The sequence below is a fragment of the Protobothrops mucrosquamatus genome, unplaced genomic scaffold (genome assembly GCF_001527695.2).
Source record: "Protobothrops mucrosquamatus isolate PMUCROS unplaced genomic scaffold, P.Mucros_1.0 scaffold2438, whole genome shotgun sequence".
Lineage (NCBI taxonomy): Eukaryota > Metazoa > Chordata > Lepidosauria > Squamata > Viperidae > Protobothrops > Protobothrops mucrosquamatus.
This window is the reverse complement of record NW_015388510.1, coordinates 60,669-86,144: the sequence shown is the minus strand read 5'-3', so window position 1 is coordinate 86,144 and position 25,476 is coordinate 60,669. Positions and strand designations below refer to the sequence as shown.

Sequence of the window (25,476 nt, the reverse complement as noted above, 5' to 3'; positions counted from 1 at the left end):
AGGGGAAGGATATTAGCACAACAAATTAAAGACTGGCCCTTTATAATATTCCTTTCTATCCTCCATTCCAAACTAACATTTGAACTTTGTGGATGTTATTTCTCCATTTCCTTCAGTTATTGAAGTAGTAATTCTACAATGCAGCGTTCATCACTTTCCATGTTTTATACTTGTTCCATATAGGTCTTATGGCTTTCAGAAGCTTCATCATGGATTTATTTGCCTCTAAACTACCTGGTAGCTTCAATTAAGCCAAGTTCATTGCTTTTACCATGTTAGTCTTTTGCAGGGAGTGGGTCTCTTTTGTACCAACCTATCTGAGCATCAAAGGAAAATCCATGGTGGCTGTGGAGATCTTTTCCATTCTGGATCTCCAGTGCTGCTTTATTTGGATGTATCTTTTCCCCTTAAATACTTCCTGATTGTACTGAGACCTAAGCTAAACAGCAGGCAGCAATCAATAAAATTTAATGATTAAATAATGCATTTTTCTCAGTTTATTGTCAAGTGCTTACATTATATGTTAACCACTAAGAGAAATTGTGTCTTCAATTCAGGTGATTTTACCATGAAATATATGTGTATATTTGTCATATGCTTTCTGAGACATGTTTTTTTCTGAAACATAAATGCTATATTATTGCTATACTATTTCTATTCTCTCGAATTTTAATGCAAATTAAATAAAAGGAAATACATTTTTTTCTTTATTATTGCCTGATTTTTTTTAGTCTCTTTTAATATCTAATGTTAAGGATAAATACCATTTAGACATAGACTTTGTGTTGGTCACTCTCCTTTGGTTTCAAATAAGTCACACAGTTATTGTTGAAGAAAAAAAGAAGTACTTGGAAATTAAGCAGGCTATAAAACAAACAGATGAATGTGTGAATGATATGATAGAGTAAGAAAGATCTGCAATTTTGAATTAGAAACTACTGGTAGTTAAGAGAAGAGTAATGGAGATTAAAAAAAACAAAGAAATTGTTTAAGTGATTTGGTAGATCATTTCTTAGGCTATTTCTTTAGACCTCCTGAAAATAAGGAGGGGCTTCAGCTAAAAAAAAGTAATTGAATAGTTGAAGGGACACTTCAAGTCAAAATCTTTAAATCTTTATATTAGAACTTAGAAATTCATAAACAGTTAATGTGTTACAGGTTTCATGTCAACCAACTATATCAGATTCTTTCCAACAGTGCAATCATATGATTTATTATATGTTTAAAATAAAACAATATAATAATGCATAACTCATTATTTCCAAATGGTTCAGGCATTGTCTAACAAAACTATCTTAAATGTCTAGTGTTGCAAATTAAATCATTCTGTTTATCTTCCATTCAGAATAGGAACATTTTCTGCTCTTTTCTTACCCTAAGAAATATGTTGATATGAAATTGGGCTTGGTTCCCATACTTCTTTCTGGAAGGGAACCCAAGAAACATTTCTTTTTCTATTAATTTTTTAAAAGTTATATTTAACATTAGTTTTAATCCATAGAAGTTCTCCCTCCCTCCCTCCCTCCCCCCCTCTCTCTCTCCCAAACCAGACTGGGTACAGAAGGCCACATCCCCTAGATGGGTTTTGGGTGTGACATCAGTGGAGACTTCAGGGAAAGCTGTGACAGTCATCATCTAGACATCTCTTAAGATATACAGGGTCACTTCACAATATATTAGTGAATGTGAGACCCTATTCAGTAAATTGGGCTCTAGAGATCAGTTGGCATTGTTGCTACTGCCAGGCCCAATTCTGCATCCCTTTCCATGAAGCTTTAATAATCCAGGAGGGGAATGGATCCAGTAAACTAGCAGCTGAGAGGGCCTTGTCCACTTCCTCAGGTTCCATGGGCTCAAACTCTTCCCAGGTCACTTTGCAAACCCCCACACCTCACAGATCTTGCTTTAAACTTGGAGTCCAACATAGATCCAATTTGAGTGATCTTGTCCAGCAGATGTACAATGATTCTTTAGGTATTACTCTTTCCAAGAAGGGAATGAGTCAACTGAAACATGTATTACTTAGACCACGCTGGGGCCAGAAGAATGGATGGAACTTTAGGAGATATGGCCAGCTTAGCTTCAGATGTAATATCAGTGGAGAACCTAGGGCAGAGATAGCAGTATAATGATCACTATAGAAAAGTTTCTAAAGACTTCAAGGGTGCTGCATCACAGATTATTGAATGTGTGATCTGTTCAATAAGTTGGGCTCAAGGGATCAGTTGGCACTGTTGCTGCTGCACCAGCCTCCCTCATATGTAGCAACCTCCCTACCTAAACTTTCTTTGATTCCAATTTTGAGTTGACAGTGGTGTTCCTCAGATTCATGGTCTTGGGGGATCTTAACCTGCCTTCCCTAGAAAAGTAATCTGAGATGGCACAGGAGCACAGGCTGCCATGGCAGCCATGGGCTTATCCCAGATCATTCAGAGTCTGATATGGGACAGTAGCAACATACTTGATATGGTGTTTCTATTGGAGCAGTGGCAATGTGATCTAAAATTGTAGCGGGGGGGGTGTTTGGTATTTCCCTTGTCATGGTCATATCATGTCCTGATTACTATTAGATTCTTTGGCAACACTATCAACTGCAGGGAGGCAAATAGATCAATCTGCCCATTGTTGACTAATGCACCCAGAAGGGTATCATAAAAGCTATGGACTGTTCATGATCCATATGAACCATGGGTCAATGCTTGCAATAAGGGGCATGCTAAGGCTGTGGATTGGATCATGCCTATGTAATCTTTCACATCATGAATATCTTTTTCCCTGAGCATCATGGAAGAATTGAAGGAGAGGAACTATGACAACAGACATCCAGAGTGTGGCTGGTAGAAAACAAGGAACAAACTCAACCGAACACATGTTAGATCATCCTTCCAATAATTATTCAGAATATACCTTTAATAAAAATAATTGGTTTATTATAAAATAAATTTATTTATTGAATTTCCATTATATTACATTATCTTATATTACTTCTATGACAATATGGTAGATGCCCCTAAATTTTCACTTTTAGAAAATAAAGTTTTGAATGGAGAGTAGATATTCACCTTCACATTATATTTATATTTACACTGGGTAGTTAAGGAAATGTAATTGTGTCTTCACAGCAAATATAAGGGGACAGTTGGAAAATTATCAATGATTGACTGTAAAATAGTTTCTCTCTGAGTCTCAAAAATCACTAGTCTTCCCACAGTAAATCTGTGAGATATCCTAGAATATCATTGGGGACAAGCTTAAATATAATCTTGATGAAACTTACTCTTACCAACTTAAAAACATAATCAAAGAAAAAAAGTTAACCATGCCTTGTTATCAGTTGATCTCTATTGTTTAAATCAGGTCTAAATACAATAATGTAACATTTGGGGAAAAAGATGCATCCTAGAAGCCCGGCACTAGAGGACAAAATGGAGAATATCTCCACAGCCACCATAGCTTTTCCTCTGGTGCTCAGATAGGTTGGAACAAAGGAGACCCACACACTGCAGAAAGCCAACATGCTGAAGGTGATGAACTTGGCTTCATTAAAACTGTCAGGCAGTTTACGAGCCTGGAAAGCCACAATGAAGCTGGCAAGCGAAAGGAGAGCCATATAACTCAGGACACAATAAAACATAACAACTGATCCCTCGTTGCATTGTAGAACCATTTCTTCAGTGATTGAGTGCACATCTAACTCTGGGAATGGGGGAGCAGTTGACAACCACACAATACAGATGCTTGCTTGGAATAGAGAGCAGAAAAGGACAATAGAAACAGCCAGTCTTTTCCCCACCCATGTCCTCATCCGAGATCCTGGTTTGGTAGCCTTGAAGGCAAGAGAAACAAGGATCGTTTTGGCCAACACACAAGAAATGGACAATGAGAAAATGAGACCAAATGCTGACTGTCTGAGGAGACAGGTGACTCTCCCAGGTTGTCCAATAAAGAGAAAAGAGCAGAGGAAGCAGAACAGAAGGGAGATGAGGAGAGTGTAAGTGAGATCCCGGTTGTTGGCTTTCACAATAGGACTGTCTTTGTGCTTAATAAAAGTTCCCAGCACCCATGTTGTAATGAGGGAGAAAACTATAGCAAGACAAGCTAAACTATACCCTAAAGGTTCTTCATAAGACAGAAAGTTTATGCTTTTCAAGAGACATCCATTTCTTTCTTGGTTTGCGTATTGATCTTCTGGACATTGGAAGTAAGCTACCATATCTGAAATTGGAAAAAAAAAAATTCCACCCATATTGTAATGAGTAAATGCAGAGTAGCCAATAGTAACATGAGAGGGGGAGGAGCCAAGATGGTTGACAGGCAGCAAAGGCTGTAAGAGCTCCTCCAAAAGTAAAAGTTTTTATTTTATTTTTATTTATTTTAACTTTTTAACCCTTTTTAACCTTGCATTTTAACCTACTTTTAACCCATTTTAACCTATTTTTAAACCTGTTTTAACCCATTTGACTTTTTATAAAAGTCAAAGACTTTTTATAAAAGTATATATACTAGAGAGGCTACCATTTTTTTAACCTACATTTTAACAATTCTACAAGCCAGAATTATCAAGAATGGGGAAAAGGAGAAATAGACAGCATGCACACTCAGCAGTGCATAGTTCTTCCAAGCCACTGAAGCAGCAGAAAATGGAAGATTACACTGAAAGTAGACAGTCTGCTCCAATAAATAATTCATCTACAGTCTCCTCACCAGATAGATCTAATTTGTGTGATTCATTGGAATGGGATTTTCAAACCAAGCCTGACAGCAAACAGCATATAGAACTTCCTGCCTCTCTCACAGAAAATATCTCCCCTCCTTGGAACTTAGCAGCCTGCTCCACAACCATTTTCTTTGCTCAGGATGGGAATGTAGCAAATTCAAAAAGGGAGAATGCGACAGACTTCCTTTCCAGACAATGTTTGCTTACAGCTCAAACTGTAAAGTCAATCTATGAATTTTTATCAACTGTTATAAATAAGGAAGAGTCTTTTGCAAAGTTTATTAAGAGTTACCCAAATACTGCAGAAGGATCCAGGAGGACACCTACTGATAGACATGGGGTGACTAACTCAGAAATTGAAACTAGAGCAGGCCCTTCTCTCCCACCCACCCACCCACCCACCCCCCAAAATGGGAGGAAAGAATATCTACAAAGAAAACAACACTCAATCAGATAGTCCAAGAGGTGACCGACATAACTTCCATTTGCAGACTAACCAGGTTACCTTGCAAATTTATGACAACAGAATGAATAGAGGGCATTGGAGTGATAGAAAAGCTGTCAAGCTGTCTCTGAACCATCTGCTCTGCTGTGAATACACTCTAATAGACTTACTACATGCAGAATGGTTGCCAGCCAGAAGGCAATGTATGTGAATTTTTCTATCTTTCAAGCAGCCCACAATTCCCTCTATGCTTTTTAAAATGAAGCCCTTCTTGAGTAGTTTTTCAATCTTTCCAATACATGTCTTCTGCTCAGAGAAAGGGTGCCCACTCCTGGATCAGCCTCTCCAAATGGAACTATTGATTTAAATCCAAACTGCAACAGACCTCATACTGATAAGCTTGAGGCAGGCACAGCTGAATCGACCTTGAGAAAGCAAAGGAGTGATCTACAAACAGTGTTATCCACAGCTACAGAATCTGCTGAGGACATGCCAGAAGAAATGCCAGTTGACTTATTCATTGCATTGCCAGAACCTGAGCAAGCTAACATTATTCAGAGACTGGATGATCTAAAAGAGGCACTGACAACAACCCAATTCACAACAAAGCCTCTATTTAAAATTGGCTTCACCAAATGCTCAAACTTGTGACAATATAGTTACCCAACAATCTACTATTTCCTCAATAGCAAAAAAAAAAGTATTGTCACGCAGGCTGACAGTGGAATAACCACACTGACTTACTCAGTTCCTAATAAACAGCAGAAAGACAAACTGTCCCATTGTACAGTGCTCTTTAAGAGTGCAGATTCTAAGAATACAACCCATCTACCACCTTCACTAGAGTCAAAAGTGCCTTTAACATCTCCTCACAAGATGATCCCCAACTGTATCTCTCCAAAAATTGACATACATTTACATGGGTGATAGTTGGGGATTCTGCTGAGATAATCGCTAAAGGTGAAGACTCTCTGACGCAGCTATCAGACGGCGACCAAAGGCAGAGACAGAGGCATGCCTCAGTGCCCCACACAAATGGTGGGGTTACCCTTGCTGTTGTGGATGATGTCTCCATAGTCTCACAAAACTTGCCTAATTCCTGGTTAAACGCATCTAATAACCAACAATATTTAGTTTTCGGTGACAATGTCACCCATCATAATTATCTTCCAACAAGTGCCCCTACTGAGAACACGGACTGACTATATGAACGCCACACTGTTCTGATATTATTTTGTTTCTTTGTTGTATTCCCCATTTCCTCTGATTTCACTGGTTTATTCCCATATATAAAAATATCTGATTGTGTACTTGTTTCTTCTGATATAGGCCATATCCATTATGATTTAAGGTAGATACTTCTGGACTTTTGACACAAAGTTTAAAAACCTCAACCCCTGAATTTTACATAAAGCTTCCTGGATGAAGAAATTAGAATAGAAAAAAAACTTCCCAATAAACAATATTTAGGCCATGTCAGGATTTTTAGTTGACTAGCCTATCATGCTTACTTTTATCTGGGACTTCTAGAAAATTATACTCTAGTGAAATTTAACATTATCCCCTTTTCCACGTCATAATGACAGGACCAAATTAGATCTGAACCAGAATGCTTTTAATAGGTGATATTTTCTGAATCTACTTGAGGTTCTCCTCATTGTCTCATAGATTTATCCTGCTTAGAAGCCCATGGACCTTTAAATTACTAAATGTCCTTATCCCCAATTGAAGCAAGAGAATTAAAAAAAAAACAGAGTTTGCAGGGAATTGGAGGCAACATGTTTTATATATTAGCTGTTAGGAAGCAACAATGAAAAAGGTTGGCATTTTCCTGGTCATATATGTAAGCTTCTAGAATGTATTTTTTTGGCCATTCTATGAACATCAAATACTAGATTAGTTTAACCAATCGCAACCTGATTTAACAGGTCGCTTCTTATGAATTCTCTTTCCTTGCCATTAATTTTCATTTCTCTTCTTCTTTGTCAGTTATGACTGTATGTGCATAACCTTACAAAAAAGCAAATTGGCATAATGTCATATGTGCATTAACAGATAAATTGCATGCCTTAGCCATAAAGGTATGTCATATACAGCCTTGTTAACAGAAGGACTCCATGAATTAGGCTACTAAACTGTTAATTGTACTTTTGGATTCTGCTTGGTTAAGTTACTTTTGTACTGGTCTTGAATTGTAATACATCCATCCATCCATCCATCCATCCATCCATCCATCCATCCATCCATCCATCCATCCATCCATCCATCCATCCATCCATCCATCCATCCATCCATCCATCCATCCATCCATCCATCCATCCATCTAGATAGATAGATAGATAGATAGATAGATAGATAGATAGATAGATAGATAGATAGATAGATAGATAGATAGCCAATAGTGGCATTACTGATTCCTAAAAGTTCTTCATAAGAAAAGGAGCTAATTGTTTTCATGATGCATTCATTGTTGTCATAACTTCCTTATGGATCTCCAGGACATTGAAAGCAAGCAAGGATGTTTATAAAGAAAAAAAAATATCTCAGCATGGATTCATGAGAAAGTCAACTAATAATTTTCATAGTAAATGGAATTTTCTTACCAAATTGCAAGTGAAAATGAAAGACATTTATCAAGGAGGTAGATTAATATGTTACACATATTTCAAATGCAAAGTACATAGGAAACAGAGTTTTTATTTAATCTTTTAAAAAAAATTGCTTTCTTTCTTTTGTTCTCTTAAAGTTCACTTTTATGTTTATCCCAAATAACAGAATATGGGAATCAGAAGCATCAACATTGAATGCATAGAACAGAACAGGTTTATTGTTATTGGCCAAGTGTGATTGGACACAGAAGAAATTTGTGCATAAGCCTAAGAGACTATACTCCAGTGCATAGAGTATCCGTACTCTACGGAAAATATGAATAAGGAAGATTTTCCACTGAAGCCAAACAGTTCAAAAATAATGAATGCATCTTTTTAAAAACAAATGCTTCCATAAATTATATATATATGTTTCTTTTAAAACTTCATTTTTATATGTTTTCAATTTACAAATACAACCTAAAACTAATTAGTTGAAATCATGTTGCAGAATACATTCACAAAAATACACACATGATGTACTTGTTTGTAATGGCATCTGGCTGATATTTCAACATCATCTCTATAACAACAAAATCAGAGAAGTTGTTAACATACCAATCTTATTTGAGATTTTTCCCTCTGGGCATGGAACACAATCATAACAGCAGAATTTTTTCCATTCATCCTTCCTTTTCTGAAAACCGGGATGACAATATTCATTGCACAGAGAGATAGGAAGCACCTAGTTTTCAATTTAATAATGTTGGAAAATGAGGATTTATTGTTTTGAATAAAGATCAGTTGTTAGACCATAAATTAAATCTGTAGCATTGTTAACAATAAAAAGAAAAGTCCTATCCATAATATGTATAAAAGGGTCAAGATATAAATAGGATTTGAGAAAGCATTTCAAATCAAACTTAGGTATATTTTAAATCTGCAATTTGAATTTTTGAGCACACTTGACCTGGATTTCCCATTTTTTAATTGGATTCATACCAGAAATTGAATATGTGGTTTTGCATTAATTCAATTAATTTGTTTGATCAGATGGATTAAACCAATAAAATTTGTTTTAAATCACATCAAGGTTTCACTCAGCTGAAATATAGTCATTCAATCAAGGAAATATAGTCACCTAAATGTATTTATTTTCTTTCACATTTTAAGTTCATTATTTGGAGACCTCTAATAATGTGCACAATATTACAGTAGTTAAGTTAGTTTTCTACATTTAAAGTGGGGAAATGTCATTTTTTAATCTGGTTATTCCTCAGGATCTGCCTGGAAGGAAAATGGTAATTTTCCAAGCCAAAAGAATCCATATGAGAATGGTCATACAAACTCTCCTTGAAACAATACCTGGTTAAATGATCTATGCCAAACAATCATATCCTCATTAATGACTAATTCTTTTCCACTCAGAGCATCAGGATCCACTTTTCCAATCTTGTTTCTCTGGAAAGTGGAATTGGGAAAGGTGACTATATTGATGATATCAAATCCACCTTCCATGTTCTTTTGATCATAAAATGTCAAACTGTCTCCAAGAGAATTATTGAATTTCATGCCTTTAAGAAATCGGTGGAGCTATATTATTGGGAATAAAAAGAAAGAAAAAAAAATGAAGAAAAGAAGGATGTTGATGATTTTTGCCCTAATTGTAGTGTGCTTTTGAGGGAGAAATTCACAAAATGTAGGAAATATATTTCTCCAGCCTCTTGAGAAGCTGTTTGCTACCCAGTGCATTTGGGGGTAGATATACGTCTAATTGAGTCATAATCAAATGACAGATGAAATGAATTGTTAGCCTTCTACATCTTCTTGTTCCCAGCCAAATGTAGCCTAAAAAACAGTGTACAAAGAACTGAAGAAACAGTTTCCAGAAAACAGGTGGTACTCTGGTCTCCTCTTCAATTTCCAAGTCAACCTCATCCGAATAACTTGCTCCTCACTTCCCATCCATTTTTCAACTCATTTAATTCTCACAGATATAAGGCAGTTATGGATGTGGAAAGGACTGAAGGATAACAGACTCCACTAAATAAAATTCCTTTATTTTCTTCAATAATAGGCCAAATGCCTAAAAGTATTTGAGAGCCAAGACCTGCATTTTATTTGATTTCAGGCTTAATTTTTTCATCCAGAAGATGTAAAACTGAAATCATATTAAAGTATGGAATTTTTGTATGGTATGATACTGTATAAATTATGGTTCTGTATAAAGTACCATATGCAGTACTTGACTAGCATGAATGCTGTTACCTAGTTGGGGTAATGAAACGTCTGTAAGAAAACAGGCAAGCGCAGAGTGCACCAAGGACCCCTCATATATAGTACTGTATAAAGTATGGTACTATATAAACATTATATGATTTAATGATTTAATGATTTATTATATTTATACCCCGCCCTTCTCCCGGAGGACTCAGGGCGGCTTACAGCCAGTTTAAAAACAGTTTGATACAAATACAAAATACAAAATTTAAGAGAATAATTAAAAATAAATATTTAAATAGGCCGCTTCTACTAAAATTTAGTTAAAACCAATTTAAAATACCCCTAGGCCAGTCCTGCCCNTCCTCAAGGGGAGCCCCATGTAGAGAGCATTACAGTAGTCCAGGCGGGAGGTGACAAGAGCATGGGTGACTGTGCGCAAGGCATCCCGGTCCAGAAAAGGCCGCAACTGGTGCACCAGGCGTACCCGGTAAAACGCCCCCCTGGCCACAGCCGTCAACTGGTCTTCCAGTGTCAGCCGTGGATCCAGGAGGACCCCCAATATGTTATACTATATAAACATTAACTTTATCAAAGCAATAAATTTCATTTTAACAGTCACTTCTTCCCTGTTTCAATCATATAGACTTTGTATTTACTATTATCTAGTACAAAGTATTTGTATCACATAAATCACCTGCCATGGTTGTGCATCCTCATAGTCTAATAATTTAGGCCTCCACAAATGCCTGTGATTAGACTGAAATAAGAAGAGAGTATGTAAAGCTTGAGCCAATATATAGACAGCATTATAGATACTATAGCTGTGCCCAGTCAACTGCATCTCAAAAAGAGATCCAGGAATGTCCTCCAGTTTTTTCTCTTCTATACAAATGTCATTGTCCACTAGGGTTGAACGAGCAGATGGCAATGAACAATCAAACACTTGTTCCCAGAAAAGTGGAAAAAATCCATCTTCTTGAATCCAAGGAGGTTTTATCGACTTCAGGAACTCATTGAACTCTAAAATTTGTTTTGAGTGAATTGTAAAAAAAATGGCACCGTCAAAGAACTGTCGATCCCATTTTCTTTGCATTCCTGTTAATAAATAATCAATCTGGGCAGTCATGATCCACACCTTTCCCAGGAAACTCTGCTCAGGTCCAGGATTAATTGTGAATATAATAGTAGTCACCCATGCAATTGTCAAAGAGTCTCCACAGACAATAAATATATTGATCTTCTCATCAGCTATACTGTTATAAATATTTGCTGCTTTCTCAATCATTTCCTGAAATTTATCCCAGTGGGTTAAATATGGAATTCTTTGAACTGAAGCAGAGCAGATTCCATATTGGGAAAGGAAGGACTCCATGATCTGTAGGAAACGTTCTCCATTCCAATTATCAGTAGTAAAGATCCCAATCCAGGTCCAGCCAAAATGTTGAAGCAGTCGGATAATCCCAATGTACTGAGAAGATTCATTTGGAACAATGGAGTAAAATGAAGACATCCTGGCATTATAACTATCCAGAGGGGTAAATGATCCATAAGATAGCTAAAACAAAGAACATATTCTGTAGAAACATATTACTGGGAGCATATAGTAATTTTCCTATTCATGAAAGCAATCTTTTGTAAGGTTATTCAGCTAAGTAATTATCATTATTTTCTAGAAGGGAGAAAAAGAATGTCCTATGTTTATTCTTCAAGTGCTTACCTGTGGTATCTTATATAAACCTACAATATCTGCCATATAGGATGAGGTTTCAGAGCTGAGTCCCCCAATAACGGCTATGAGGTTTTTCATGATGTCACATTTGTAGTTGGGGACAAAGTGCTGGGATTTGAAGAGCATGTCCAGGGTGGTCCGATAGGTCACCATTGGGTGATAATAGTTGTCATGGATATGGAAGCCAAGAGTGACATTAGACAGGATTTGTGGATTCTTATTGATCTCCTTCACAGCAAAGGCCAAGGAAAGGACATGTTGGTAGAATTTTGTTAATACCCTGTAATTAAAATGATTTCACTCTTTTAGATGTTAACTTTAAAGAAGATTTTATATCCAAACAATTGTAATTGCTATAACTGAATTAAATATATCAATAACCTATCCTTCTATCCATATTTAAGATAGAGCTATTCCATGTCAATTGAGAACTCTGCCAGAATGAAATATTTTCTGTGATTGACATGGTTGCAGAATGAGTCAATGTATTGCCAGTTCTCACAAACTAAAATGTCCTCCCATTTAAAAAAAAAACAAAATTACTCTTCATTCTTTCCTCTCAAATTACAGTAAGGTCTTATAATGAGACCACAAGTTGCACTTTCTTATAGTCTTGATGTTATATAAGAGCCTATGATATTTCTCTCTTGTACTTGCCACTAACATAAACTAGGTTACATGATCTAATTTAGCACACTTGGCAAACAGAATTTACATTTATTAAAAGCTGTCTGGAATTCCAGAGATGTAGAAATACCCACAGAGAAAAAGAGTTCTCATTATTCAAGAAAACATTCCACTTTCCCCTATTTCCCTCCATGCATTAAACTTTCCTGACTGCTATAGAGCAGCAAGATAGAAAATCCATACTCTGGAAATTCAAAAAACTCTTGAGAAGGATCCTTCTGAAATGAAACTTCATTAAAATGGTAATGTATCATAGAAACCATCTCGCCGAGAATGATGTTTCCTTCTTGATACCACTCATACCGAGTAGGTATTGGATCCCCCACATGACATGCTAGACTATTCACTTTGACTATTGGGGTTACAAAAAGAAGAAGAAGAACAAACATCTGGACAGCAGAAAGTCTTCTGAAATATGGATGGGTCTATTTTTACTTTAAACACAATCCTGTGTTAGCAAATATTAGCCAGGCTAAATATATCACTTAAGAGCTTTGCTAGTACTCCTTATGTATAACGATAATATAGATCAATACATGTCCTTTATTCAGATTGCCAAAATCTAACTAACATTGTGTCAAAGGATGGCGTCCTGGTACTATGACAAATCACAGTTTGAAATAAAAAAAATGGTAGACTCTACCCTTTCCAATTCTTAATTCTTATTTGCCACTCTTTATGGGAGAAAACCTTTATATGTTTTTTTTTTCATTCTTACTAATAGATTGTATGTCTCTGCTTCAGATGTTTACATCTTAGACCAAGTGAACAAATTACAGTCACTAGAATGACTGCATGTCATCTATTATTAAAAGAAATGATATAATTGATAGTGAAGTAGTAAAGATTACATGTGATTTTATGATTGTTCAGGTACTGCAGCTTTCCACAGAAGCAGTTTTCTTTTTTTGGAAGTTCAGTCAGTGTCAACTTTGCAAACAGATTAATTATCTCTACTAATCTAACTTTTAAAGTTCTCAACTTAGAAGTACACAAAGTTATTTACAAATGTTATTTCTACAGTAAAATCCATGATTCAATAGAATTATTTCCCAGTATTTCCTATAGAGAGCAAAAGGTTTTTTTAATGTGGGATTTTAGGCTTTCTTATATGGATTTTATGATATAGACCTAGGAAAAGGATTTTCCACCTCTAAAGAAAAGAGTTCTTTCTTGAGAAGTCCATATATATATTATATTATATCAATCAATCAATCTCTAGGTTCTATTGCCTTTCTCTGAAGTTCAATCAATCAGAATAAAGCTGGAAGGAACCATGGAGGTCTTATAGTCCAACCCCCTGCTTAAGCAGGAGACCCTATACCATTTCAGACAAGTGGCTGTCCAGTCTCTTCTTTAAAATCTCCAGTGATTAATCACCCACAACCTTTGGAGGCAAATCATTCCACTGATTCTTTGTCCTCACTATTAGAAAGTTTCTCCTTAATTCCAGGTTGCTTCTCTCCTTGATTGGTTTCTGGATTGGAAAGATGATCTCCAAAGCTCCTGACGGGAAAAAAAATTAGCATTAATGAAAGTGCTATTGTGTGGAATCACACGTTTCAGCAGGTAGGACATACTCAAACTTGGTATACTATTATTTGCAGGGGAAGATATTCTTCTCCAATAACATGAATGTCCAGAAATTCCAGTGATGGTATCCTGGAGCCTTGTGGTTTTGCTAGATATTTGGGATGGTCTTTATGATGATATCTACATGGAACTGAGTTACATTTTGAAATTAATACAACATAAGAATATTTAGGTATGTGTCCTTGTGTTTTATTTAGTTTTCTTGATAGACTACCTTTTTATATATATAAAAAAAGACAGTATATGTGCATATGTGAGTAGAATAAATGTCAGGAGAAAATTGGTTTAAACTTATCATGAATCTTTGTCATAAATACACTCATGTATAAAATAAGAGCAGGTTGTTATTTCTTTATACAATTGGAAAATGTGTGTAAATACCAAGTAAATATGTGGACATTGGATAAATCCTTCTACAAATTGTTTCAAAGGATTTTTTTTCCTTTTTGGCAAAGATGAAAATCTTCTTCATGAATTTTTTTTGGTATGTTTTAAAATCTACAATATAGTTTCCTTTTTATTTTCCCGATGCAATACTTAATTTTAGATATTGCTGTTATGAGGGAATAAAAAGAGGATTCTTTCTGAAAACAGAGAAAGTTTATTATAGGTGGCTGTGCTCCTATGTAGCCAGTTTTAAAGAAATCTCTGTATACAAATAATATATATGTCTTTCTTGATTTTGGGTCCTGGCAGATATAAAGAAACACAAGGATATTCCAATCCTACACAATGAAAATTGATATTTCATACAGAAAATTTTGATGAATCCTACTCCTAAACCTTCTTGTTGTTTATTTTTATTTTTTTTTTGTTTTCAGGTACCTCCCCATGCAAGATGTGTAGAGAGCTGCCATAAGGGATACAGCAGGGTTGTTCAGGAGGGGAAACATACTTGTTGCTACAATTGTACACAATATCCTAAAGGAAGAATTTAAATCAAAATGGGTAAGTAAAGAGACAATTGAGAATTGAGAGCTTCCAAACTCATCTTTTCTTCATTCTTTCCATCTTTGGTGTGTTATTTGGTTGAATAGGATTGGGGTAAAGTGCAGTAGATTTTTTTTTAAGGTGGATGTAATTTAAATACTTGCATAAATCCATTCTAATCTGATATCCTTTGCTAGGTTGAGAGTTATAGTTTTTTTCAGAGTTCTACCCTACTAATATTGAAATTTGAAGGAATATATTTTCATAAATAATAATTCAGAATCTGTACTTAATATTTGTAAGAAAGCATTATTGTGTATATGTCATGGGAACTGTGAACAGCATCACCAGGAATGATTTCATTCATTTAGCACTATATATTTTTCTACATAGTTGGAAATGACCAGGCCTTCTTCATGTATTTCAGATGCAGACCAATGTGAGAGATGTCCAGAAGATCACATTTTATGAGTGAAATGTACTTTCTGTATGTGCTTCCACATTTGTTATTGTGAACCTTGTGCTAACAGGGTAATGTACTTTGGTTGAAAACTGAAAATGGCCAAGTTTTAATATTAATATTAATTAATATATCATATTAATATTTAATATTCAAAGAATATTCATTAATATTCATTAAGATGAATTGGAGTTCACAGCTGAACTTCTCCAATTATTAATCCACAAAGAGAAAAGAAATATGGACATACTAAAATTATTATTATTAATAATAATAAAAAAAAATTGGAAGAGACCTGGGAGGTCTTCTAGTCCAATCCCCTGCTCAGGCAGGAAACCTATACAATTTTAGACAAATTGCTGTCCAGTCTCTTCTTAAAAATTTCCAGTGTTGGAGCATTCACAACTTCTGGAGGCAAGTTGTTTGACTGAATAATTGTTCTAACTGGCAGGAAATTTCTCCTTAGTTCTAGATTGCTCCTTTTCTTAATTAATTTCCATCCATTGCTTCTTGTCCTGCCTTCAGGTGCTTTGGAGAATAGCTTGACTCCATCTTCATTGTGGCAACACTGCTATTATGTCACCCATAGTCCTTCTCTTCATTCGTTGTTCAAAATCAACAATCTTTTTTTTCTATAAATAAAAGACTAATAATGCTAGAGGAAATACTGAAGGCATGATTATTTCCCCACTGGAATTATTCCAATGATAATAATTTGTTTCCTTCATCAAAACTGTAAACACCTGAAGAAGACATTAGAGAAATGAACAAATATATGAAGAAAAGACTGTCCCATGCAGGCTGGACAGTAGAAGATAGACAGATGAAATCTGTCATTTCAACTACCCCAAGTGAAGTTCTATTGCTGAAACTTCACATTGCCATTCAGATCTTTTTGAGTATATTAGCACCATATGCATGCAGAATCAGAGCTATAGGTTAGGCTTCAAACTTGTTTTACTGTAAATATAAATTTTGAGGCTTGTGAAAGGCAGACTAACATGACAAGCTGCTGATGGAGAAACTTCTATATTGAAATGGCATTTGCTGCCCCAATGTTCTTTCTTCTCCTATTTCCACTCTTCAGAGTGAAGTCACTGCCATGTCATCCAGGTGAACCCATACCTGTTCCAAATGAATGGTACCAGGAAGGGGACCTTATCATTGGTGAGATGGTATCTATGGCTAACTACCAATTTAATCAAGTTTCATTTCAGCAGCATCCCTCTGAGGAGTTTTTTGAAAATCCAGAGTAAGCAATTCTTATCATTCACCTTTGTGTCATCTCTAGTTAGCGGTACTGCAATGAATGAAGAGAAAGGCAGATTATTTTTTTTTCATAATGAGAACACTTTGTATGTGGGGAAGTGTATTAAGGGATATTGATTCTATCATGCAAACAATAGAAATCACAAGAATTAGTTCAGTGCAGTAGAAATAGAAATAGGCATGGATTGGTCATTCCATATAAGGGGTAAAGCACCTCTCTAGGGTTCCAGGAAAATAATAAGGACATATTTAATGATACACGTAAATTTATCCTGTTTTCAGTGTGCTAACAAAATTTTACCAACATATCCTTTCCTTGGTCTTTGCTGTGAAGGAGATCAATGAGAATCCAAAAATCTTGTACAATGTCACTCTTGGCTTCTATATTCATGATAGCTACTACAATGCAATAATGACCTATCGGACCACCCTGGACCTGCTCTTCAGATCAGAGAGATTTGTCCCCAACTATAAATGTGACACCAAGAGAAATCTCATTTCTATCATAGGAGGGCTCAGCTTTGGAACTTCCTCCTATATCGCAGATCTGGTAAAGATTTACAAGATTCCACAGGTAGGATCTTTGGTAAGAGAGGCCTGAAAATTCCCCCCTCTTTTTTTTATAAACTGGGCTTATTGAAACATCCTTATTCTCTGGCCACATACTCAACAATCTGACCAAATTTGTTGGAAAATATGAAGAAAAAGATATTGATGATGATCTATTTCCATAATATGTGTTTCTTTTAGCTCACATATGGGTCATTTACCCCACAAGATGTTCATAGCACTGAGATTCCATTCTATTACTCCATGGTTCCAAATGAGTCCTCACAGTACATTGGGATTATCCGACTGCTTCAACATTTTGGATGGAGATGGGTTGGGCTCCTTGCTATTGATAACAGTCAAGGAGACCATTTTCTGCAGAGCATGGAGACCCTCTTTTCCCAGCATGGAATCTGCTCTGCTTGTACAGAAAGAATCCCATTTTTAACCTTTTGGGACAAGATTTTTGAAATGGTCGAAAAAGGGAAAACTATTTACCACCACATAATTGATGAGAAGATCAATACCTTTATCATCTGTGGAGAATCTTTGACAATTGCATGGCTGACTAATATTATATTCTTGTGTGATCCTGGACATGAACAGAGTTCCTTGGGAAAGGTATGGATCATGATGGCCCAGATAGATTATATATTAACAGGAATGAATAAAAAATGGGATCGACAGTTCTTCGATGGTGCCATTTGCTTTACAATTCACTCAAAAGAAATTCCAGGGTTCAAGGAATTCTTGAAGTTCATAAAACCTCCTTGGATTCAAGGAGATGGATTTTTTCCACTTTTCTGGGAACAAGTATTTGATTGTTCATTACCATCCCCTTCTTTGAGCAAACTGGACAATCCCATTTGTACTGGAGAGGAGAGGCTAGAGGACATTCCTGGGGCTCTTTTTGAGGTAGAGATGTCTGGGCACAGCTACAGTATCTATAACACTGCCTCTTTATTGGCTCAAGCTTTACATGCTCTCTTCTTACTTCGATCTACTCGCAGGCATTTTTTGAGGCACAAATTATCAGAATATGAAGATTCACAACCATGGCAGGTGAATTTTTGGTCTACAAGTATTTTGTACTAGTATTTTGTACTAGATAATAGCAAAGTACAAAGTTAGGGTGTATGATTCCAACAGGGAAGTGGCAGTTACTAAAATGGGTTTGAACATTTGTCTATTGATGATATTTATTTGCATACCTTTATTTACATCACTATAATTGTAGGAAATGGTGCATGTAGAGGGGAGCTGATATGATGAAATTACAGTTTTTTTGGAAGGAGAGAATACATTTCAGAAACTGTTTATATGGAAGAAGAGAGACAGCACACCCTCAAACTGTGAGGAGACAGTGGAAGGAAGTTAGAATAGCTGCTACCTAGAATTTCACGGGGTATATCTCTCAGGGTATATTTGAGTAGTAAGAATTTAGTATGGGAAGATTTTACCTACAATGTGTAAGCAAATAAAAAACTTGAATTCTGGCTCAATTTTTCTACATCTTTCTTAGCTTCGAACGAATATATTTTCTATTTGAGTCTAGTAAAGTAAACTTAGGGTGCATGATCCAAAAATGGAGGAAACAACTATAAAATTAATTTGAACATTTGTCCATTGATAACATTTATGAGTATATCTTCATTTCCATCACTGTAATATGGTTTATTACCTGATCATCTTCAGATCATCTTTAGATGAAAGGACTAAGGCTTAAGTGACCTAACTCCAAATCCTGGTTTTCAAATCTTTAAGGCCTCTTTAGTAATTTTACCTTTTACTGAGGATGCTTAAGGAATGCTGTTTAGCTGAGCCAACTATCCTTCAGCCCTTACCATGTTCTTAGCAGCCGTATAACTTTGAGAATGTTATGCAATGAAAAATGGGTGGGATGCCAAGAACAAATCTGGAAACTGTTTCTCTAGTTTTAATAATAATAATAATAATAATAATAATAATAATAATAATAATAATAATAATAGTAGTAGTAGTAGTAGTAGTAGCAGTAGTAGTAGTAGTAGTAGTAGTGGTGGTGGTGATGATGATGATGATGATGATGATGATGATGATGATGATGTTGGAAGGGACCTTGGAGGTCATCTAGTCCAACCCAAATGTCTGTCCAGTCTCTTCTTAAAAACGTCCAGTGTTGGAGCATTTACAGCTGCTGGAGGCAGGTTGTTCCACTGATTAATTGTTTTTAATTTCTCCTTAGTTCTAGGTTGTTTCTTTCTTTGGTTAGTTTCCATCCATTCCTTCTTGTCCTGCCTCCAGGTGCTTTGGAGAATAGCTTGACTCCCTCTTTTATGTGACAGCCCCTGAGATATTGGAATACTGCTATCATGTCATCCCTCGTCCTTCTCTTCATTAGACTAGACCACGGGTCAGCAACCCATGGCTCTGGAACCGCATGTAACTCTTTCAGCCTTCTGCTGCACCTCCCAGTCATCTCGTCCTCCACCATTTGTAGTCCCCCCCCAAAAAAAAGTGGGAGTTCAATCAATCAATTCCAACTTCTCACCCAAAAAAAAGGTCTCGCGGAGTTGGAATTGATTGATTGAACTTCTTTTGTTTGTGGGACTGCCCACAAACTTCTTTTATTCTTGGACTGCACGTGGCAGTAGTGGAGGAAGAGACGAGGACTGCTGGAAGGAAGGTGCATGGGTCAGATGATGCATGGGCCAAGCATTGTGTGGAGCTGGGGAAATGGGCTGGGTGGGGGAACTGCCAATGCGACTGCCATGATCCCCCCTCCCCAGCCACCCAGTCACCATGCCACCATCGCTGATATTCTCACCTGGCCTCACGCTCTTCTTCTCCTCGTCTTCCACACTCCCCCACTAGAGCACAGCTGAGAGCCGGAATGGTTTTCTGCAGCTGATGGTGCTAAGCAGCTTTGAGGCTGGAGAGGAGGAGGGGGTTTCCTCAACTCCCCTGTGGGAGAGCCCGGCTGCCCAGGGATCCTTGCCCCCCTTGTTGGAGTGGCTGGAGCCGCAGGGACTGAGCCTGAGCGAGCTGTCCTTCATTTTATTTATTTATTTATTTATTTATTTAATTGAATTTTTACCCCGCCCTTCTCCTTACGGACTCAGGGCGGCTGACAGCCTGATAAAAAACAAATACAAAAGATACTTCATGCTGCTCGAGAGCTCCCCTCCCACCTTCTCCTTGCTCTCGCCATCGCCGCTGTCCTGGAAGACGCCCTCTGACGGACTGTGGGCGAGGCTGGAAGAGGCAGAAGGCTGCAGGGAGCAATCTGGCGCCCCAGCCAGGTTGAGCCTGGCAAGTAGGCAAAAGCCAAGAAGAAGAGCCCGCCGACCAAGAAGGGTGCACCAGGCCAGTGGGAGTCGGTCAGGGCAGCAGGCTGCCCAGACGTGCAGCCGGGCCCAGGGCAAGCAGTGCTGGTGGGCAGTGGGGGAAAGAGAGAGGGAGAAAGAGGGATGGGGAGAGGGAGGGAGAGAGAGAGAGACAGAGAGAGAGACAGACAGAGAGACACACACACAGAGAGAGAGACAGATACACAAAGAGAGAGACAGACACAGAGAGAGAGACAGACACACAGAGAGAGACAGAGACAGAGAGAGACAGAGACAGAGACAGAGAGAGAGAGATAGAAAGAGACATATATATCTCATAAAGGTAAAAAAAGGATATATGCAGTGTTATCTTCATTTTAGATGTCAAAAGGGTTTTGTGGCTCCCAGTGTTTTTCTTTTCTGTGGGAAATGGGTCCAAGTGGTTCTTTGAGTGTTTAAGGTTGCTGACCCCTGGACTAGACATACCCAATTCCAGCAACCTTTCCTTATATGTTTTAGCCTCCAGTCCCCTGATCATCTTTATTACTCTTCTTTGTACTCTTTCTAGAGTCTCAACATCTTTTTTACATCGTGGTGACCAAAACTGGTTGCAGTATTCCAAGTGTGGCCTTACCAAGGCATTGTAAAGTGGTATTAACACTTCATGTCATGTTGTTTCTATCCCTCTTTTAATGCAGCCTAGCACTGTCTTGGCTTTTTTGGCAGCTGCGTATGACTATTCCTAGGCAACATGAAGGACTGGGTTCTAAAAGATATGTATGGGTAGAAATACACTTTACATTTCATTTGACTATTGTTTAAACTGAAATATCAGATTCTTCTTCTTATCCACATATGCAGAGGATAGCAAACAAGTTCTCAAGAGGCTGGAGAAATGGACTTTGCATGTTTTCAGAGTTTCTCACTCAAAAGTATAGTACTACTACGATGAAATTGCTCATACATTTCTATTGTTTTATTTACCTGTTTTCTTATTCCCAATCATATAGCTCCACCAATTTCTGAAAGGCATGAAATTCAACAATTCTCTTGGAGAAACATTGACTTTTTATGATCAAAAGAAGATGGAAGGTGGATTTGATATCATAAACATTGTTGTCTTTCCCAATTCCACTTTCCAGAGATGCAAGATTGGAAAAGTGGATCCTGATGCTCTAAAAGGAAAGGAATTGGTTATTAATGAGGATATGATTGTTTGGCATAGATCATTTAACCAGGTATGGTTTCAACAGTATTTTGTCTGATCATTCAAATATGGATTCATTAAATTGGCATATTTACTTTTATCCTTCTTGGCAACCCATGAAGATAACCAGATTAAGTCCTTCTTTAATTATTAAAGGCTAAATATATCTGGCATTGTGCACTATATTTATTAGATTTTTCTCATATATTGAAATTTAAATGAGAAAGAAAAAAACATGCTTTTAAGGGACTATATTATTATACTGTAGTTTAGTGAAGCTTTATGAAATGTGTGTTTAAATCAGCGATGGCTTGACTCAATGTTTCTGGTCAATTTGATGATTTGAATTAATAAAACTTTAATTAAATTGATATGAGAATTTCAACATGACAAAAATTGGAAATTCAGATCAGTTGTGCTCACAAAATCAAATCAGGGTGCAAACTGAAACATACTTAATTGTGTTTGAAATAAATCATCAAATCCAATCAAGTTCTCATTTTACAACCTTTAGATGGAACTTTTCTCTTTAATGTAGTAGCACATTTCATCTTCAGTGTAACAACTGAATTTTCTCCAAAACAATAATCCCTCATCTTCCAACATTTTAATACTGATAACTAGGTGCTTCCCATTTCTCTATGTAATGAACATTGTCACCCTGGTTATCAAAAGAGGAAGAATGAAGGAAAGAAATTCTGTTGTTATGATTGTGTTGAATGTCTAGAGGGGAAAATCTCTAAAGAGAGTGGTAAGTTAAGAAATCATTCAATTTGTTGTTATACTGTCTAGTGCAGGGATGTCAAACTCAATTTCATTGAGGGCTTCATCAGCATTGTGGTTGCGCTTGGGGGGCCGGGTCGGTGTGGCCAGGGTGGGTGCAGCCTACTGGGTGAGCGTGGATGGAGTGGGTGTGGCCTACTGGGTGGGTGTGGCCAGCTCTACATCGTTTACGTCAAGGGTGCCTGTGGGGGCCTGGGCAAGAGTGGGACAGATCTGAGGGTCTCTGGCAGAAGGGGGTGGGACCAGGGCAAGTGCCAAAGCATGGTCCACTGGAGGAGCCTCACCGTTCCTCTCAGGCCATGCGGGGGGACTGGATGGTGGTTTGGGCTGCCTGGAGTTCTGGGCAGCAGAGGTCAAACACCCAGCCTGGCCCTCAAGCACCCGTGGCACCAAGCCCAGCCCCACTTCCCCAAGGGAGTGCCCAGCTTATCTCCTCCTCAAGGCTGCTGGTGCTGTGCTTGCTCCCCTTAGCCAGGTTGCTCATAATGGGTACGAGGGCAAAGTCAGAGGGAGGCCCATTCCCTCTCCATGGGAGGAGACCCGGCTTTGTATCCAAAGATTCCTTAGCAATAGGATGGGAGACCCCCAGGATAGGCCAGGAGGAGGGGGCAAGGGGATGGTCTAAGGGCAGCAGGGGAGGACTAAGGCAGGACTTCCCTCTCCTTCTTTCCTTCTTTCCTTCCTTCATTCCTAAGTACAGAGTGGTATGAAAATATTTGAGACGAGGGAGGGAGAAAAACAGGCAAGAAACATAGCTGGGGAGGTGTCACCCTTCATGAGGAATGAAGAAATGCACCATTGCCTGAAAGTGGTCACCACATGGCCCTCACCTACTTCACATATCTGGCTTGGTGGGCTCTGGGAGAAGGGATGCCATGAGCAGCGTGAGAGTCAACATTACCTGCACAATGCCGCCCAGCCCCCAGCCTGCCCAGTTTGGGCAGGCAGTGGGGCGCTCTCCTCACAGTGCCGAGAGGTTGAGCTGGACAGTGCAAAGCTCGTTAGCTTTGCACCTTGCTCCCTGCAGAAACTGGGCAGGCTGGGGGCTAGGCAGCATTGCACTTACCATATTTGCGCCCAGGCTCAGCTCTTGGCGCTGTGATGAGAGCGCCCTGCTGCCTGCCGAAACCCCTCCCCCAGAGCCCATCAAGCCAGATATGTGAAGTAGGCAAGGGCCATTTACTGGCCACTTCCAGGCGATGGTGCATTTCTTCATTCCTCACAAAGGGTGATACCTCCCCAGCATGCACCCAGGGGGCAGGGCTGATGCAGCAGGGGCTGGTTCCTCGCTGTTTCCAGATGGCCTTGTGGAGCTAAGACTGAATGCATTTCAGCATAGATGGCCACCACAAAATTGTACATTGGCTCCCGGCCAAGGCAGAGGGGGCCGTTCCCTCACTGTTTCCAGCATGGCTTCGTGGGCCACATGAAACCACTTCGTGGGCCACATACGGCCCCCGGGCCTTGTGTTTGACATTTCTGGTCTAGTGTGCTGAACACTTTCAGCTAATTAAATTGTCAGGTTTTTCATGGATAAGGATTTTTTTTTTTTTTAACTGAATTGGACAAAAAAATTAAGTCCATTACTACATGAAAAATTATAAATTCTTACAATGGAATTACAACTGATGATCACAATCACAACAATGTTTCAATTAATTAATTAAACAAATCCTGGAATGATTTCAGCTTTATAACCAAACAAGCATCATAGTAGAGATTCAGAAACATTTGCACTGAAGAGAATCTATGCACACCGAAAAAAAGGATATTATTTCAGTTTTTTTAAAGATGAAAAATGAAAAGCCACAAAAATATGATTGTACAATTTAAAAACTACATATAATACAATGACTGTGAGGGTGGAGAGGAAGGAAGGAAGGAAGGAAGGAAGGAAGGAAGGAAGGAAGGAAGGAAGGAATTCAGAATTGATATCTTTTGATTAAACTATGGAACCCAAAAAATGTGACCAACTAAATAGGGACACTTTTGAAATACAATAAGAAAAACAAGAATTTTAACAATTTATGGAAGTGAATATTTACTTCTTAGGAAGAGTGGACAAACTAATGAAATATCTCTTAATAATAATAAGAATCTTACAGAATTAGTGTGCAATATGATTAAATCATTCCATATTTTATGTCTTAATAACTTTTCCTTTCCACCCTGTCACTTTATTTATTTATTTATTTATTTATTTATTTATTTATTTATTTATTTATTTATTTATTTAGCTAGTTACTTAGTTATTTGTTTAGTTATTTATCCATCCATCCATCCATCCATCCATCCATTTGTGCACAGTTTTGCTTCTTTGAGAAATACTTATTTATATTTTCTCTACATTGTCTACCTCTATTGGATATGTAATATCTACGTATTTTATATGTAATGCAGACTGATTCCAATATTCTCTTTATGGAGTTAAACACAAGAAATAAAATATTAAAAGAAACTTAGAAAGAAAACAAAAATAGTGATATTAAATAAAGAAGGGATATATACTTCTCTTACAGAAACAGAAAATCCTTTTTCATTTATACGTTTCCCTTGAAATATGTAATTACTAATCTTTTTACAATTTCCTCCTTCAAACATTATCTTTCCTCTTTCATTTTGAATTTGGTGAAAGTATTATACTTATGTACCATAGTTTGAATATGGTTCAATATTCAATAAGTCAATATGGTTTCAAATATGAAAACGATCACTTCAGGTATTCATGAATCTTTATTGGAGCACTTCTTTATCATAAGAAAGCAAATCAAGATAAAATGGATTTTCATGGAGTTTGTGAAATTTCCTTGTGTATAATAAAAGCAATATTTGAATTAATACCACAACACACAACATATACATAGAGAGATGTTCAAACACATTTTCATATTGTAGATTGTATAATTTGCACCAAGGACATAAACATCAGGGTGTGGATAAATGTGAAAATTAATAATTATCCTTCTTATGAATCTGCCTTGCCATTTTTTT

General features: G+C 37.4%; 2 protein-coding genes across 2 annotated transcripts in view; one reads left to right on the top strand and one right to left on the bottom strand.

The window, feature by feature from the left end:
- Positions 1-3,313: 3,313 nt before the first annotated feature.
- On the bottom strand, positions 3,314-12,183 carry LOC107295654 (vomeronasal type-2 receptor 26). The gene is made up of 4 exons (XM_029285896.1): positions 10,668-12,183; positions 9,116-9,343; positions 8,369-8,495; positions 3,314-4,215 (listed from the first exon to the last, which is right to left on the bottom strand). Exons 1-4 carry the CDS (start codon positions 11,481-11,483, stop codon positions 3,314-3,316), a joined length of 2,073 nt encoding a protein of 690 aa, XP_029141729.1. The 5' UTR covers positions 11,484-12,183.
- A 5,271-nt stretch (positions 12,184-17,454) lies between these two features.
- LOC114923216 (vomeronasal type-2 receptor 26-like) overlaps positions 17,455-25,476 on the top strand; it is a 9,079-nt gene continuing 1,057 nt past the window's right edge. The window contains exons 1-3 of the mRNA XM_029285895.1: positions 17,455-18,252; positions 21,506-21,733; positions 22,327-22,453. Coding sequence (XP_029141728.1) covers positions 17,455-18,252; positions 21,506-21,733; positions 22,327-22,453 — 1,153 coding nt within the window. The remainder of the gene's footprint in view (positions 18,253-21,505; positions 21,734-22,326; positions 22,454-25,476) is intronic.

Coding starts and splice junctions, on each gene's coding strand:
- LOC107295654 (XM_029285896.1), bottom strand. CDS start 11,483: ATGTCTTCATTTTACTCCATTGTTCCAAATGAATCTTCTCAGTACATT. Junction 8,496..9,115: donor GGCATAGATCATTTAACCAG/GTATTGTTTCAA, acceptor ATTGAAAACTAG/GTGCTTCCTATCTCTCTGTG. Junction 4,216..8,368: donor AAAAATCTCAAATAAGATTG/GTATGTTAACAA, acceptor TTCCAATTTCAG/ATATGGTAGCTTACTTCCAA.